The sequence below is a fragment of the Bos javanicus genome, chromosome X (assembly GCF_032452875.1).
Source record: "Bos javanicus breed banteng chromosome X, ARS-OSU_banteng_1.0, whole genome shotgun sequence".
Taxonomy (NCBI): domain Eukaryota; kingdom Metazoa; phylum Chordata; class Mammalia; order Artiodactyla; family Bovidae; genus Bos; species Bos javanicus.
In genome coordinates this window covers 87,834,422-87,853,306 of record NC_083897.1, presented here as the reverse complement: position 1 = coordinate 87,853,306, position 18,885 = coordinate 87,834,422, and the positions used below count along the sequence as shown (strand labels likewise).

Sequence of the window (18,885 nt, the reverse complement as noted above, 5' to 3'; positions counted from 1 at the left end):
AAGCTGCTAGCTCTGTACTGCCTCTACCCTGACTGGATTCTGGGCCCCAGTGACCGTGTTCCTCTTCTCTCTGGCTTTTGCGGGCCAGACCTAGCCAATAGGAACAAGTGGCCTGAGGTAGCACTTTCTAGTCGGCAAATTCCTTCTATCTCCATTATTTTCTAAAAGGCCCCTGAAGCAGTTGGGCAGAATGGATGAATTTATCCCAACTTTACAGATAAGGACATGGAGGCAGTGAGAAGTGAAATGACTTGCTTATGGTGATCTAGAACATTGACTGCAAGTCAGTGTGGGTAAGAGGATGGGCAGGCTGGGGTGAAAGATGTGGTGTAACAGAATACTACTAATAATTTTCCAAACATAAAATAAATAACATAATTGATATATGCCAGGCACTAGACACTTTAACTGCATTATCTTGTGTAATGTTTATCTTAACTGTATGAGGTTGACATTATTGTATCTGCATTTTCAGATAAGAAACCAGAGCCTCAGAAAGGTTAAGACTCTTGCCAAAATTCACACAACCAGGTCATGAGACTTCAAATCTCTTGCTTTTTCTGTTGCACTTGGAGTGAAGCTGCTGTTTCAATGTACGTTGGGGTGCTAGGGGTTGAATTTCAGCAGCAGGCCCAAGGTCAGAGCACGCTAGAGCTAAATTGGAACCTCTGGCTGCCTCTTTATCCTACTGAGCCCAGCCAAGCTTCCCAGCTCCAAGCCCAGGTCAGAGGCCCTTGTGAGCTCAGGGAGCAACTACTTTCCCCCATTCCCACCTCTAGCCTTGGATCTCTGGGAATTGTTCCCAGCCAGGTGAGCCTATCCCTTCTCCCATTTAAACCTGCTAATAAGCAGCCTGGGGGAAAAAAGTTAACTAGCAGAGTGAATCAATAGATGTGAGCTTGGAGAACTGGCGTCTGGCCACTCAGACCTTCACCATCAATTGGAGCATTTCCTTCATGAACAGTTAATTGCAAATCATTTAACAGTCACAGTGAGAAACAGTCTCATTTTCTGGAAGAATAATTGCTGTCTGATGGGCTCTTGAAGGCTACTCTCCTCTGTTCCTTCAGTTTCTCTCCTGCTTTTCCACTTCCTCCCTCTCGACGCCAGAACATATTTTCTCTCAGCCCATGGAGAACCTCATGAGATTTCCAATGGGCTCCTATGTAGAACCCAGTGCCAACAGGAAGTGGATGCTCTGTCTGTCCACAAATGCTGTGATTAAAATTAATATTTATGTCCTTCAAGAGGCAGAAAATGGAATGGACATCCATGTCCATCCACAAACTCAGATGTGGGTGAGCAAGAAAATAGTCTTTGTTTGTTTTATTTAAAGTAACTGAAGTCTGACTCCAAACCTCCCATTCTAGCAGAGAAGCAGAAAATTCCATGTTTTTCATGACTGGGGACCCACTTAAGGTTGGCACTGGAATCCAAGGGGTACTTGTATTGAAATTAAGGCAAGGGCAAATAATCTCTAATCTATTCCAGTCCCACTGATATCTTCATTTTCTTTGCCTGCAGTGATGGAAGAGAAGCTGAGAGCCCCAAGGTCTTAGGTCCTGCCTCCCTCTGGGTACCTTAAAACCATCTCCTCCCCATCTTTGAGGCACTGCCCTAAGCAGTTTTTGTGCTTCTCTACTGCCCCAGACTTAGGAGCTCTCCATTCCCACGTGGGGCTGGGAGTGGGAGGGATCCCTCTTCATTTTTTTTTTCTTTCAGGACTTTTCCTTGTCCTTTATGATTATATATCAATGGTGTTCTCATACTTCTATAAAAAAGTGATGGATTCAGTGATGTCGCTTTCTACACTGTGAAATCCATCTTGCAAGAGGTATTTTTAAGGGCCTGGTTACCCCCATGTAGCAGGGGTATGGGGTGTGGGGATATAGAGGGGCAGCAAACAAATAAACATGAATATTTCCAGAAATTACCCTGCCACAAAATACTGCTTTATTGAAGGAAAAAATTATTTCACTGTCCTACAATTTAGGACACCAAGATTTTAGTCCCTGTTCTACCTGCACTTGATGGAAACTTCATATCTCAGAGCCTCAGGTTCTTCATCCTTAAACGAGTTGGAGAACACAGAATCTCAGACTGTGGTCCTTTCCTCACCCTTTCCTTTTTGATGCTTAAATTCTTCCTCTATCATCTGTCTTGCTCCTACTCACCTCCACTGCATAGATTCCTGGGGCAGTTTTAATGCCTAAGATGTCCCTATTTACGTTGAGTTGGAATAGGCCTAGCTTAGTCCCTGGGAGTCACACAGATCTATTTGCCATCTACTCTCTTTGCCCCATAACAGTCCTTCCAGATCTGAAGGCAGAGATGGTATTCTTTGGTTCAACAAATGTTAAGTACCTATTCTAGGTGCTGAGGGTCCAGCAGTGAATAAGCAAGATAAAAAAAAAAAAATCCCTCTCCCCATACCCCCCGCTTATGGGACTTACTTTTTTCTTAGCAGATAATGAAGCAAAATAAATAAAGTTATCATATGTCAGATGGTGATAGGTACAATGGAGGGAAAGAAAGGAAAGACAGGAGGTTCCAATGTAAAATAGAGTGGTCAAGAGAAGACTCACTGTGCAGGTCACATTTGAGAGAAGAACTGAAACTTCAAGGTAAGAGAAGATAATAAATACCAGGAACAACCATGAGTCCAGTGTACCTGAAGTGGAGTGAGTGAAGGGATGAGGTCACAGAAGTAATGTTGGAGTGAGGGAGATGAGAAGACTGTTGAAAAGACTTTGACTCCTGTCCTGAGTTAGAGGGGAGCAGAGAATGACACGGAGAAGGAAATGGCAACCCACTCCAGTGTTCTTTCCTAGAGAATCCCAGGGATGGGGGAGCCTGGTGGGCTGCCGTCTATGGGGTCGCACAGATTTGGACACGACTGAAGCGACTTAGCAGCAGCAGCAGCATGCACAAAGTAACACAACAAAAGCCTACATAAGCTAAAAACTACAGGGATACAAGAAGAAATAGAAGTTTTCTCTAGTGGAATACTTTTAACATACTATTCATAGAAGTAGCCAGATTAAGTGAACAAAAAAGAAATAGGAAATGCTATAAAAGGGCTAATCAATTAAGGTGGGACTTGAGGGAGTGGGGAGGAAAGAAAGAAGGAAGGAAGGAAGGAAAGAAAGGGAGAGAGAAAGAAAGAAAACACTACATCCAGATCATACAGAATATACTTTTTCTCAGGTGTACGTGGAACATTCACAAAACATGATCATATACTAGCACACAAAGAAAACAATCTTGGTAAGTTTAAAATAGACATAAGACAAATAACACTAATTATAAGCAATAAAGAAATTTAATAATTAAAAATTGACAAGCTTATTCTAAAATTAATAAAGAAATAAAACCACATGATTTAGAATAAATGAAACTATTTTGAAAAAGAAGAAAAAAGTTAGAGGACTTACATTATCTCATTTCAAGACTTATAATGCTATAGTTTTCAAAACAGTGTAGTATTTTTGTAAAGATATACATGAGACAAAATAGAATTTAGGAATAGATTCACACATATATGATCAATTGATGTCTGACAAAGGTGTCAAGAATATTCAGTGGGGAATGGATAAGCTTCTGAACAAATGTCTCTGGAATAATAAGGTAGTCAGATCCAGAAAAACTTCAGAATTCCTATAATTGCCCTCTGCTCTTCCCCAGTAGTATATTGGACACCTTCCAACCTGGGGGGAGCTCATCTTCCAGTGTCATATCTTTCTGCCTTTTCATACTGTTTATGGGGCTCTCGCAGGAAGAATACTGGAGTGGTTTGCCATTTCCTCTTCCAGTGGACCATGTTTTGTCAGAACTCTTCACAATGACCCATACATTTTGGGTGGCCCTGCATGGCGTGGCTCATAGCTTCATTGAGTTATGCTAGCCCCTTCACCACAACAAGGCTGTGATCCATGAAGGGGAAGGATATTACTGAATTGTTAAGACTGATTATCTCCAAAAGATGAGATTATGAGGACTTTTCAAATTAAAATTTGTATGTTTCTATTAAGGTTGTGTTTACCAGGTTTCTCCACTGTAAGTTACCAGTTTCCCTATGTAATAAGTGAGTAATCTGTAGGAATATACCTTGAAACTATGTAAACACTTTGTTCCTCGTTAAACTTTCATCCAATAGCTTTGGCATCCATCAGTGATTCTTTCTTGGCTCAGTTATTACTAACTACAGTGGTTGCAAAAGGTTATTTTCCTAACTTCATCATTTGTTCCATATGACTATTTGAAGTGCATGTGTGCTTAGTTGCTCAGTCGTGTCCAACTCTTTGTGACCCCATGAACTGTAGTCCACCAGGGTCCTCTGTCCATGGGATTCTCCAGGCAAGAATACTGGAGTAGATTTCCATTTCTTTCTCCATACAATTTGGCATTGGACCTTAAAGAAGAGCTTTCCCATCTCCCTCATTCAGTCATTTATTATCAGTATGAACTCATGGTTTATCTTAGTCTCTAGCCAGGCTCAACACCCAGATGGGCACCCAAAGGCCGTATGGACATATGTAGGTAAAGAAACTTTTCTGGGACTCTTTGACATGAAAGAATAATGCACTGTGATTTCAAAATCTGTTGGTCAAGTCCTAACAAGGGCCACAGTTAGGTTAGAAGGCTACAGGGATGCAACAGTTGATGGAATTAAAGTGAAAGTTTGCAGGAAAATAGGAATATTTGAATAGATTTTAAGTGAAGTACATCTCCTACATCTAAATGAATTCCTCAGATGGATATTATATCTGGCAGGGGAATACTTCTATCTTGTTGTTGTTCAGTCACTCAGTCATGTCCAACTCTTTGCAACCCCATAGACTATTTTTCACTATCTCCTGGAGTTTGCTCAAACTCAGGTCCATTGAGTTGATGATGCCATTCAACCATCTCATCTTCTGTCATCCCCTTTTCCTCCTGCCCTCAATTTTTCCCAGAATCATAGTCTTTTTGAATGAGTCGACTCTTTGCATCAGGTGGACAAAGTATTGGAGCTTCAGCTTCAGCATCAGTCCTTCCAATGAATATTCAGGGTTGATTTCCTTTAGAATTGACTGGTTTGATCTCCTTGCTGTCCAAGGGACTCTCAAGAGTCTTCTCCAGCACCACAGTTTGGAAGCATCTATTCTTTGGCGCTCAGCTTTCTCTATAGTCCAACTCTCACATCCATACATGACTACTGAAAAAAACATAGTTTTGACTACATGGTTTGAATTCAGGTGAATTCTTAAATAGGTTTTTAAAATATATATATGCCATCAAAAACTAAAAGTGAAGTAAGTACGTACAAGCTGTTTTATTTATTTTACCATGTGCGCTCAGAACCCTCCCTTTTCACCTGTGTATATCTCTATATTTGCATTTATTTTAGTTTAAGACTCAGTCATCCCTTAGTAATTGGAGTAACTAAAATAGCAAATGTAGTTGCTATTGTGTGTTCCTGGGTGGCATATGAAAAAGGTGGATGGCTCAGGGAGACTAACAGCAGACCATCACTAATTAATTAGTATCACCATAGCATCAGTAGTTCTTAATTTGGTTTCAGAGAGGAAAAACACAGAAGCTAAAGGAAACTGGTTCTCAGTGACTGATCCTACAAATGTTTTTTTCCTTTATCTCAACATAGGAAAAGAGTCAACTGCAGTTTGTTTTCATGCAAGAAGGTCCATACTGCCAAAATGTTATTTGAATTCACCAGCTTCATAATTCAACTGTCATAATTTAGTTAGAAGGGAATATACAATGGAGAAAAGACAATCTCTTTAACAACTGGTGCTGGGAAAACTGGTCAACCACTTGTAAAAGAATGAAACTAGAACACTTTCTAACACCATACACCAAAATAAACTCAAAATGGATTAAAGATCTAAATGTAAGACCAGAAACTGTAAAACTCCTAGAGGAGAACACAGGCAAAACACTCCCCGACATAAATCACAGCAGGATCCTCTATGACCCACCTCCCAGAATATTAGAAATAAAAGCAAAAATAAACAAATGGGACCTAATTAAAATTAATAGCTTCTGCACAACAAAGGAAACTGTAAGCAAGGTGAAAAGACAGCCTTCAGAATGGGAGAAAATAATAGCAAATGAAGCAACTGACAAACAACTAATCTCAAAAATATACAAGCAACTCCTGCAGCTCAATTCCAGAAAAATAAATGACCCAATCAAAAAATGGGCCAAAGAACTAAACAGACATTTCTCCAAAGAAGACATACAGATGGCTAACAAATGCATGAAAAGATGCTCAACATCACTCATTATCAGAGAAATGCAAATCAAAACCACAATGAGGTACCATCTCACGCCAGTCAGAACGGCTGCTATCAAAAAGTCTACAAGCAATAAATGCTGGAGAGGGTGTGGAGAAATGGGAACCCTCCTACACTGTTGGTGGGAATGCAAACTAGTACAGCCATTATGGAGAACAGTGTGGAGATTCCTTAAAAAACTGGAAATAGAACTGCCTTATGATCCAGCAATCCCACTGCTGGGCATACACACCGAGTAAACCAGAATTGAAAGAGACACATGTACCCCAATGTTCATCGCAGCACTGTTTATAATAGCCAGGACATGGAAGCAACCTAGATGTCCATCAGCAGATGAATGGATAAGAAAGCTGTGGTACATATACACAATGGAGTATTAGCCATTAAAAAGAATACATTTGAATCAGTTCTAGTGAGGTGGATGAAACTGGAGCCTATTATACAGAGTGAAGTAAGCCAGAAAGAAAAACATCAATACAGTATACTAACTCATATATATGGAATTTAGAAAGATGGTAATAATAACCCTGTATGCGAGACAGCAAAAGAGACACAGATGTATAGAACAGTCTTTTGGACTCTGTGGGAGAGGGAGAGGGTGGGATGATTTGGGAGAATGGCATTGAAACATGTATATTATCGTATGTGAAATGAATCGCCAGTCCAGGTTCGATGCACGATACAGGATGCTCAGGTCTGGTGCACTGGGATGACCCAGAGGGATGGTATGGGGAGGGAGGTGGGAGGGGGGTTCAGGATGGGGAACACGTGTACACCCATGGCAGATTCATTTTGATGTATGGCAAAACCAGTACAATATTGTAAAGTAATTAGCCTCCAATTAAAATAAACAAATTTATATTAGAAAATAATTTAGTTAGAAGGGATTTGGACTTGATGCAGGTCCCAAGTATATTTAATAATATACTACACTGATGATAACATGATGATATTAGAAACTGAAGATCAAGCTAAGATTGACTTAAATGCAATAGTGACACATACAATCAGCAGAGGTTAGTTGATAAATCCAACAAAAATCTAAGGGCCCACTTGAATGGTGAAATTCTTAGGACTACCCTGGGTAGGAGCCACACATGACATTCCACAGGCAACAAAAAATAAACTGCTATTGCCAACCCCTGCTACTAAGAAATGCAGCACCGGAGCAGGTCACTTGGGTTATGCAGGATGCATGTTCCACATGTGCAAACACTGCTAGTTCCTCTCTATCAAATGACCCCAAAGAAGGCCATATTTGTATAAGGGCCTGAAAAAAAGTAAACTATGTCTGAATCACAAAAAGCAGTAGCTGTCTTGATGTCTTTGGGCATCCTGAACAGAATGCTGCTGACAACAGGCAAAAGTGGAATTCAGAATGGAAAACTTATATTAGAAAAAGAAACACTGCTGCAATAACTCAATTCTGTCTTCTGATGGTTCTTCGTTTCTTTCTTTATAAGTCAGTTCCCTCTGGATGCTCCTGGAGAAAAAGCATGGCTGTTTGCTGCACAGTCAAAAATATCAACTACATTTATGATGCACTCTCCCAGTGGAGACATTTGCACACTGCTAGAGACAGTACTTTATCCATACTTTGTCATCTCAACATTTATTAGCAATTTCTTATTCAGTAATGCTCCTCCTGCTCAGACTTCTTTGATAACATCATCAGAACCCTCAAATTGTGTACCATCTAGCAACTCAGAGAAAAACAGAACCAGCCAGAAAGGAGTGTCAGAAAAGCAGGCAGAAGACTTCAAAAAGGAAGGGAGATAGATTAAGGACTCGATGACGGTCAAGATGAAAACACTTGGAATGCAAATTCCATGTGCATGGATGGACTTCCCTTGACGGTGCGAGACTAGTACAATATGTGCAATAAGTATTGCATTTCTCTTACAATTTAATTCATCTGAAATTCTACTGGGATGTAGGATTACTTTATGTTTTCCGACTAATCTTTATTTTAAAGTGTCTTTAATACTGTTTAGTGGATGTGGGTTAAAACTGTCTAATTCAGAAAAGTCAACAGATAAAATAAGGAACAGGTTGTGAAGCCCTTGCATATAGCAACCAACTGTTAGAAGCCTAAAGAATCTAAAGGTCTTATATGTAAAATAGATAAACAAGGTCCTACTGTATAGCAAAGGAAACTATATTCAATATCCTATAATAATGCAATCTTATAATGAAAAAGTATATATATATAAAACATATATACATGAAACTGAATCACTTTGCTATACATCAGGAACTAACACAATATTGTAAATCAACTTCAATTTTTACTTATCTATTTATGACAATAGATTTTAAATTTTTATTTATTTATTTTTGACTGTGCTTTGCGCGGGTTTTCTCTCATTGCGGTGAGCAGGGGCTACTCTTCGTTGTGGTATGTGGGCTTCTCGTTGTGGTAGCTTCTCTTGTTGCAGAGCACGGGCCCTAGGCACGTTGACTTCAGTAGCTGCAGCACACAGGCTCTGTAGTTGCACCTTGTGGGCTCTAGGGAACGAGCTCAGTAGTTTTGAAACATGGACCTAGTTGCTCCGCAGCATGTGGAATCTTCCCAGACCAGGGATCAAACCTATGTCCTCTGCACTTGCAGGCAAATTCTTATCCTCTGCACCTCCAAGGAAGTCCTATACTTCAACTTTTAAAAAAAAAGAATCTAAAGGTCTGACACAACTACCTTCCATCAGCTTTCTTATGTAGTATTTTATGTACCGAGTATCCCTGTGCGCTCAGATATCATGTTTTGTTTAGAAGTATTTTGGTCAAAAATGCTTAAGCCCATAAAAAGTGACTGGTATACCACTGAGTAATTTGACTCTGGGTCAGATGAGTTAATTATCCAATCAGAGGATAATTTATGCTCAGGCTTTCTCCTGCAATGCAGGTGACATGGTTTGACCCCTGATCTGGCAAGGTCCCCTGGAGAAGGCAATGGCAACCCACTCCAGTATTCTTGCCTGGGAAACCTCATGGACAGAGGAGCCTGGCAGGCTATGGTCCATGGGGTTGCAACAGTCAGACACGACTTAGTGACGAAACAACAACAATGAATAATTCTGCACTTATAACTTAGATGAAATGAAGCAATTCATAAAAAACAACAACACAAATAAACACAAGTCATCCAACATGAAACAAATAATTTGTTGAGTAGCCCTATAACTATTAAGGAAAATTTATCCATAATTTAAAGCTCACCAAAGAATCTAAAAATAGTAGGTCTATGATATGTATTTTATAACTGATTTACTTTGCTGTACAGCAGAAACTAACACAACATTTTAAAGCAATTATACTCCAATAAAAATTTTAAAAAATAAAAAATGAAACTCAACCCCCAAAAAAGGTATCTCTGGCCAAACGGTTTCTCTGGAGAATTTTACCAAACTTTTAACAAAAATTAACACAACTACATAATCTCTTGCAGGAAACAAAAGAGGAAATAACTCTTTCATACTCATTCTATGAAGCTAGTATTTTCCTTGGATAGGTAAAAAGAGGCCCCCAAAAGATATCCACATCCTAATCCTTGGAAGCCATCAATATCACCTTATATGGCAAAAATATAAAGGTCTTTGCAGATGTGATTAAGAATCTTCAGATAAGGAGGGTATCTTGGATTATCCATGTGGCTTCTAAATGTAACAAATATCCTTTAGGAGAGGGAGGCCAAAGAAGATCTGATGCACACAGAAAGCAGTGATGTGAAGACAGTAGAGAGAGATTTGAGGAAAACTGAAGGGATGAAGCCACAAGCCAAGGGACAGTGGCAGCCCGCAAAAGCCGGAAGAGGCAGGGAACAGATCTCCCAGAGCCTCTGCAGGGAGTAAGCCCTGGCAACACCTTGATTTGGGCCCAGTAATGCTTATTTTAGATTTCTGGCCTTCAAAAACTATGAGAGGATAAATTTCTACTGTTTTAAGCCACTAAGTTTGTGGTAATTTGTTGTAGCAGCCACATGAAACTAACACATTCCCTGATTACAAAATCAGATAAATATAGTACAAAAAACAAAACTACATAACAATAGCACTCATGAATATAGAGGCAAACATTCTTGACAAAATATTAGCAAAAATAATTCATTAATATATTAAAGGAATTATACACTGTGACCAACTAGGGTTTATTCCAGGGATGCAAGACAGGTTCAATATTCAAAAACCAATCCATGCATGCAATCCACCATATTAACATGATATTTTAAATTAAAGATATATATATATTATTAAGTTTGATATTCTTTTTTATTTTTTAATTGAAAGATAATTGCTTTACAGAATTGTGTTAGTTTCTACCAAATATCAACATGAATCAGCCATAGGTATACATATGTCCTCTCCCTCTTGAACCTCCCTCCCATCTCCCTCCCCACCCCCCCTTAACAGGATTTTAAAAATCACATGATCATATCAATCAATATAGAAAAAACACTTGAAGAAATACAACATTCATTCCTGCAAAAACCAGAATAGAAACAGAAATACAGAGAAACCACCTCAATTTGATAAAGAGCATCTAAAACAAAACTACAGGTAACATTATACTGGGTTGGCCAAAAAGTTCGTTTGGGTTTTTCCATAATAAACTTTTTAACCAACCCAATACTTCATGGTAAAAGACTGAAGACCAAAAACAAGACAAGAATGTCCATTCTCACGACTTATTTAATATAGTGCTAGAAGTTCTAACCAGTGCAACAAGGCAAGAAATTAAAAGGCATACATAATAAAAAGGAAGAAATTAAACTTTTCCTATTTTCAGATGACAAGGTCATAGGAAGCATAGAAAAGCACACAAAAACCAAGTGTATTTTCATATGTTAACAATGAAAATGTGGGCTCCAAGGCAAAAAAATATGAAACCATTGATAATTACTCATAAGTATAAAATGCTTAATTATAAATCTAACAAAACCAAAAAAGTAAGACCTAAGTACTGCAACACACTGGCAATCTTGAAAAAGAACAACACTGGAGGCATCACACTATCCAATTTCAAACTCTTGAACAGTGAGGGACTGGAGTATCAATGCACTGTGCAGTTGAAAATCCATGTAGAATTTACAGTTGGTCCACTGTAAACTTGGTTCCTCCTGACCCCCAGTTTCTCTGTTTCCAGAGATTCAACTAATTGTAGATTGTGTAGTACTGTAGTATTTACTGTTGAAAATAATCCACTTTTAAGTGGACCCACACAATTCAAACCTGTGTTGTTCAAGGGTCAACTGTATATTACAAAGCTACAATAATCAAAACAGTATGGAAGAAAACTATAATTCAAAAAGATACATGCACCCCAATGTTCACTGAAGCACTACTTACAATAGCCAAGACATGAAAGCAAACTAAATATCCACTGACAGATGGATAAATAAGATGTGGTATATATACAACAGAATATTACACAGCCATGAAAAAGAATGAGATAATGTCATTTGAAACAATATGGATGGACCTAGAGGTTATCATACTAAGTGAAGTAAGCCAAAGACAAATATCCTATGATATCACTTATATGTGGAATCTAAAAAAAAAAAAAAAAGATACAGGGAGTTCCCTGGTGGCCTAGTGGTTAAGACTCAGCACTTTCACTGCCATGGCCTGGGATCAATCCCTGGTTGGGGACCTGAGATCTTCCAAGCCTTGTAGCATGGCAAAAAAAAAAAAAAAAGATACAACTGACCTTATTTACAAAACAGAAACAGACTCACAGACATAGAAAACAAACTTATGGGTACCAAAGAGGAAAGAGGGGAAGGGATAAATTAGGAGTTTAGGATTAAAACAGATAACCAATAAGGACCTACTGTATAACACAGGGAACTATATTCAGTATTTTGAAATAACCTATAAGGGAAAAGAATCTGAAAAAAAATTATATATATTTATACACACATACACACATGCACATATATATAACTGAATCACTGTGCTGTACACCTGAAACTAACACAATATTGTAAATCAACTGCACTTCAATTAAAAAATAAAAATTAAATAAATAAATTTAGTGAATAAAAAAAACAGTATGGTACTGGTATAAAAACAGACAGAAACAACAACAGAATGGAATAGAGAGCCCAGAAATAAGCCCATACATACATGGTGAATTAATTTATGACAAAGAACCCAAGAATATGTAATGGGAAAAGAACAATATCTTCAAAAAATAGTGTTAGGAAAACTGGACAGCCACATGCAAAAAAATGAAACTTTAGAGCACTATCTTACACCATACAAAAAATTAACTTGAAATGGATTAAAGAGTTGAATGTAAGATCTGAAACCATAAAAACTCCTAGAATGTATGGGCAGTAAGCTCCCTGACATCAGTCCTGGCAACGACTTTTTTGGATCTGACTCCAAAAGCAAAGGTAATAAAAACAAAAATAAACAAGTGGGACTACAGCAAACTGAAATTCTTCTGCACAGCAAAGGAAACACTCAACAAAATGAAAAGGCAACCTACTGAATGGGGAAAAAGCATTTGCAAATCGCGTATCTGATAAGGGGTTAATATCCAAAATATATAAAGAACTCATATAACTCAATAGCAAAAAAACAAACAATACAATTTAAAAAGGGACAAAGGATCTGAATAGACATTTTTCCAAAGAAGTCATACAGATGGCCAATAGGTACATGAAAAAATGCTCAACATCACTGATCGTCAATGAAATGCAAATCAAAACCACAGTGAGCTATCACCTCACACCTCTTAGGATGCCAAAAATTATCAAAAGGACAACAAATGACAAGCATTGGTGAGGACACAGAGAAAAGAGAACCCTTGTGCACCGTTGGTGAGAATGCAAATTGGTGCAGTCAGTATGTGAAACAGTATGGAGATACTTCAAAAAATTAAAAATGGAACAATCATATGATCCAGCAATTCCATAACTGGGTATTTATCTGAAAAAAATGAAAATACTCACTTGAAAAATACCTGTACTCCCATGTTCACTGCAGCATTATTTACAATAGGCAAGATATGGAAGCAACCTAAGTGTCCACCCAAAAGATGAATGGATAAAGAAAACATGAGCTAGATATAGATATATACACATACATAATGAAATATTATTCAGCCATGAGCAAGACGGACATCCTGCTGCTTGCAACAACTTGGATGGGCCCTGAGGGCATTATGCTAAGTGAAATAAATAGGACAGAGAATGATAAATAGTGTATGATCTCACTTATATGTGGAATCTAAAACCAAAAAAACAAAACAACAACCAAGCTCATAGATTTAGAGAACAGGTTGGTGGTTGCCAGAGGTGAGAGGAGGGGGTAATATGCATGAAGGGAGTCAAAAGGCACAAATTTTCAGCTAAAAATAAATAAGTCATGGGGATGTAATGTACAGCATGGTGACTACAGACAATAATATTGTTGTATTGCATATTTGAAAGCTGTATGGTGATGGATGTCAACTAGGATTATGGTGATCATTTAACAGTACATACAAATATCAAATCATTATGTTGTATATCTGAAACTAATATAATATTGTAAGTCACATATACCTCAATTTAAAAATAAATAAGTAAAAGTGTGGTATTGGTAAAAATAGACAAATTTATCAGTGGAACAGAGAGCAAGGAAATAGACCCACACAAAAATAGACTGCTGATCTTTGACAAAGAAACAAAGGCAATTCAATGGGGAAAGGATAGCCTTTTCAATAAATGGCATTCAAACACTTCAATATCCACACACACACACACACACAAATCCAGACCAAGTCCTTACAACTTTCACAAAAATGAACTCTAAATGGATCTTAGACCTATATGCAAAATGCAAAAATATAAAACTTCTGCAAAATAGGGACTTCCCTGGTGGCCTAACAGTTAGGATTCCAGGTTGTCATTGCTGTGGCCCAGGTTCATTCCTGGTCAAGGAAATGAGATCTTGTAAACTGCATGGTACAGCCAAAAAGAATGAAAGAAAGAAAACTGCAAATAACAGGAGCAAGTCTAGAATGTCTAAGTGACTTTGGGTTTGGCAATGTTTTAAAATATAACACCAAATGTATGTTACATGAAAGAAAAACTGACAAATTGGACTTTACTAAAATTAAAAAATTCTGCTCTTTGAAAGGCACTGTTTAGAGAATAAAGAGACATGCCCAGAACAGGAGCAAATATTTGCAAAACACATATCTGAAAAAAAAAAACACATATCTGATAAAGGGCTTGTATTTAAAATATATCAATACAAAGCACTCTTAAAATCAACAATAAGAAAACATACAATCCCATTAAAAATACGCAAAAGATGTGAATAGACACTTGACCAAAGAAGATATATAGATGGGAAATAAGCATGTAAAACCATGTTCAACATCATTTTTCATTAGGGAATTTCAAATTAAAACAATGAGTTACCACTACACATTTATTAGAATAGTTAAAATCCAAAAAACTGGTAATACCAAAAGCTGGCAAAGATGTGAAATAAAAATGTTCATTTGTTACTGGTGAAAATGAAAATGGTGAAAACCTTTGAAGACAGTTTGGCAGCTTCTTACAAAGTCTTATCATATGACCTACAATTGCACTCCGAGTTATTTACCCAAATGAACTGAAAACTTCTGTACATACATGTTTGTAGCAGCTTTATTCATAATCATCCAAAACTGGGAACAACCAAGATGTCCTTCAATAGGTGAATGGGTAAGCAAATTGTGGTACAGCCCTCCAATGGAATATTATTCAGTGATAAAAAAAAAATGGAGGAACTTTAAATGCAAATTGCTAAGTGAAAGAAGCCAATCTGAAAAGGCCACAGACAATACGATTCCAAATACATGACATTTTAGAAATGGCAAAACTATAGAGACAGTAAAAAAAGTCAGTGATTACCAGAGTTTCAGGCAGAGGGAGAGGAAAGATGAATAGCTAAGCACAGATGAAACTGTATGAACTGTAATGATGGAAACATGTCATTGTGCATTTATCAAAACCCATAGAATATGCAACACAAAGAGTGACCCGTACTGTAAACTGTTGAATAATAACATATCAATACTGGTTTATTTAACAAATGTACCACACTAATGCTATCATCTCAATTATTCTATAAATCTAAAACTGTAGTAAAAATTAGGTCACTTAATTGTTTTAACGCTTTTAGCATATAATCCAGCAATGGCACTCACGTTCATTCATTCGATACAAAAACCTTACACAATCATAGCATCCTTATTTGTAACAGCCAAAAACTGGAAACAACCAAGATATCCTTCAACTATTGACTGGTTAAGCAAACTGCAATAAATCCATACCATTGAATGTTATTCAGCAATAAAAAAGGAACAAGCTGTTCATATACGCAACAATCTGGATGAATCTCCAGAGAATTATGCTGAATAAAAAAACAGCCAGTCCCAAAAGGTTACATACTGTATGATTCTATTTATATAACACTTGAAATAACAAAACTATAGAACTGGAGCACAGATTATGGGTTGCCAAGGGTTAAGGAGGGAGAGCAGGAGAAGGGAAGTGGGCATGGCTATTAAGGGGCAACATGATGGAAATGTTCTATGTCAATATCCTAGTTGTGATATTGTACCAAGATTTTACAAGATGTTATGATGGGAGAAACTGGGTAAATTGAATCTACAGTTCAGTTCAGTTCAGTCGCTCAGTCCTGTCCGGCTCTTTGCGACCCCAAGGACTGCAGCACACCAGGCTTCTCTGACCATCACCAACTCCTGGAGCTTACTCAAACTCATGTCCATTGGGTCAGTGATGCCATCCAACCATCTCATCCTCTGTTGTCCCCTTCTCCCTCCCACCTTCAATCTTTCCCAGCATCAGGGTCTTTTCAAATGAGTCAGCTCTTCGCATCAGGTGGCCAAAGTATTGGAGTTTCAGCTTCAGCATCAGTCCTTCCAATGAATATTCAGGACTGATTTCCTTTAGGATTGACTGGCTTAATCTCCATGCAGTCCAAGGGACTTTCAAGAGTCTTCTCCAACACCACAATTCAAAAGCATCAGTTCCTCGGTGCTCAGCTTACTTTATGGTCCAACTCTCACATCCATACATGACTACCAGAAAAAACATAGTTTTGATTATATGGACCTTTGTTCATAAAGCAATGTCTCTGCTTTTTAATATGCTGTCTAGGTTGGTCATAATTTTTCTTCCAAGGAGCAAGCGTCTTTTAATTTCATGGCTGCAGTCACCATCTGCAGTGATTTTGGAGCCCCCAAAAGTGAAGTCTGTCACTGTTTCCATTGTTTCCCCATTTGCCACAAAGTGATGGGACCAGATGCCATGATCTTAGTTTTCTGAATGTTGAATTTTAAGCCAACATTTTCACTCTCCTCACTTTCATCAAGAGGCTCTTTAGTTCTTCTTTGCTTTCTGCCATAAGTGTGGTATCATCTGCATATCTGAGATTATTGATATTTCTCCAGGCAATCTTGATTCCAGCTTGTGCTTCATCCACTCCAGCATTTCTCATGATGTACTTTGCATAGATGTTAAATAAGTAGGGTGACAATATACAGCCTTAACGTACTCCTTTCCTGATTTGGAACCAGTCTGTTGTTCCATGTCCAGTTCTAACTGTTGCTTCTTGACCTGCAGACAGATTTCTCAGGAGGCAAGTCAGGTGATCTGGTAGTCCCATCTCTTTAAGAATTTCCCACAGTTTATTGTGATCCACACAGTCAAAGGCTTTGGCATAGTCAATAAAGCAGAAGCAGATGTTTTTCTGGAACTCTCTTGCTTTTTCAATGATCCAGCAGATGTTGGCAATTTGATCTCTGGTTCCTCTGCCTTTTCTACAATTATCTCAAAATTAAAATCTGTCTAAAGTAAAAAAATTTTGTCTAAAAAATTAAAAAAAGAGAAAAATGGGAAAAGTAGGTGCCTCTTACTTACCTCAAATGATCCACCAGGTTGTCCTGGAACCAGAGCAGGAAACCTCTGGGGTGATTTCCTGTTAGCTGGCATGTTGACTCTGGATACAAGTCCACCTTCCAAAGCTGGAGAGGTGTGTGTATATGGGCTGCAGTCAAAATAAATGGAAGATCCCGCAGCCTCCATTAAGAGGAAAGCTCAACAGCTCCACAGAGATACCAACAAATCCTAAAAGGACAGTATCTATGTCATCAGTGTCATTCCACATTCACCCCACAAAGTTCAGCAATTCCCTCTCTGAGCATTATTATGGAAATAATTAATAATAATCTCTGAGCAGATTACGGAAATAATCATGATACTTGGAGTCAAATTAATGAGCTCAAAGGGGTGCTTCACATTTTACCCGACAAGCCTATCCCTCAATTCCAGGTTCAAGGCAGATCTGGGTTTGGGGAGAAGGTAGACCTGAGGCAAGTGAATGGTGCTGAAGTCCCATGGGATAGGCAGGGGAAGGACTTGTCCATGGGGTCCTGGTGGGTGACTGTGGAAGCAGAAAACCTGGAAACTTGGTAATCTAAATGAAAGGGATCTTTTTTGCCCACTTTAATTTCTTTACCATTCTGGGTGAAAAATCTCTCTTAAATTCTTTTACAAGGGGACTTCCCTGGTGGTCCAGTGTTTAAGAATCTGCCTGCCAATGCAGAGGACACAGGTTTGATCCCTGGTCAGGGAACTAAGATCCAACATTCCCTGGAGCAACTAAGCCCACACACTGCAAGTACTGAGCTGGCACCCATGCCCATGTGACACAACAAAGATCCTGTGTGCCACAACTAAAACCTGAAGCAGCCAAATAAATAAAAATAAATTTTAAAAAAGGAGAGGATGTGGAGAAAAGGGAACCTTCTTACACTGTTGGTGGGAATGCAAACTAGTACAGTCACTATGGAGAACAGTGTGGAGATTCCTTAAAAAACTGGAAATAGAACTGCCTTATGACACAGCAATCCCACTGCTGGGCATAAACACTGAGGAAACCAGAATTGAAAGAGACATGTGTACCCCAATGTTCATCGCAGCACTGTTTATAATAGCCAGGACATGGAAGCAACCTAGATGTCCATCAGCAGATGAATGGATAAGAAAGCTGTGGTACACATACACAATGGAGTATTACTCAGCCATTAAAAAGAATACATTTGAATCAGTTCTAATGAGGTGGATGAAACTGGAGCCTATTATACAGAGTGAAGTAAGCCAGAAAGAAAAACACCAATGCAGTATACTAATGCATATATATGGAATTTAGAAAGATGGTAACGACAACCCTGTATGCAAGACAGCAAAAGAGACACAGATGTATAGAACAGTCTTTTGGACTCTGTGGGAGAGGGAAGGGGGAGGATGATTTGGGAGAATGGCATTAAAACATGTATAATATCATATAAGAAACGAATCGCCGGTCCAGGTTTGATGCTGGATACAGGAAGCTTGGGGCTGGTGCACTGGGATGACCCAGAGGGATGGTATGTGGAGGGAAGTGGGAAGGGGGTTCAGGATGGGGAACACGTGTACACCCATGGCGGATTCATGTTGATGTATGGCAAAACCAATACAATATTGTAAAGTAAAAAAATAAAATAAAATAAATAAATAAAAAATATTCTACAGGGAAGTTCTCAG

General features: G+C 38.4%; 1 protein-coding gene across 1 annotated transcript in view; it reads right to left on the bottom strand.

Moving 5' to 3' along the window:
• ZNF157 (zinc finger protein 157) overlaps positions 1 to 18,885 on the bottom strand; it is a 35,036-nt gene that overhangs the window by 14,413 nt on the left and 1,738 nt on the right. The window contains 1 exon segment of the mRNA XM_061409915.1: positions 17,221 to 17,427. Coding sequence (XP_061265899.1) covers positions 17,221 to 17,385 — 165 coding nt within the window. The 5' untranslated portion in view covers positions 17,386 to 17,427.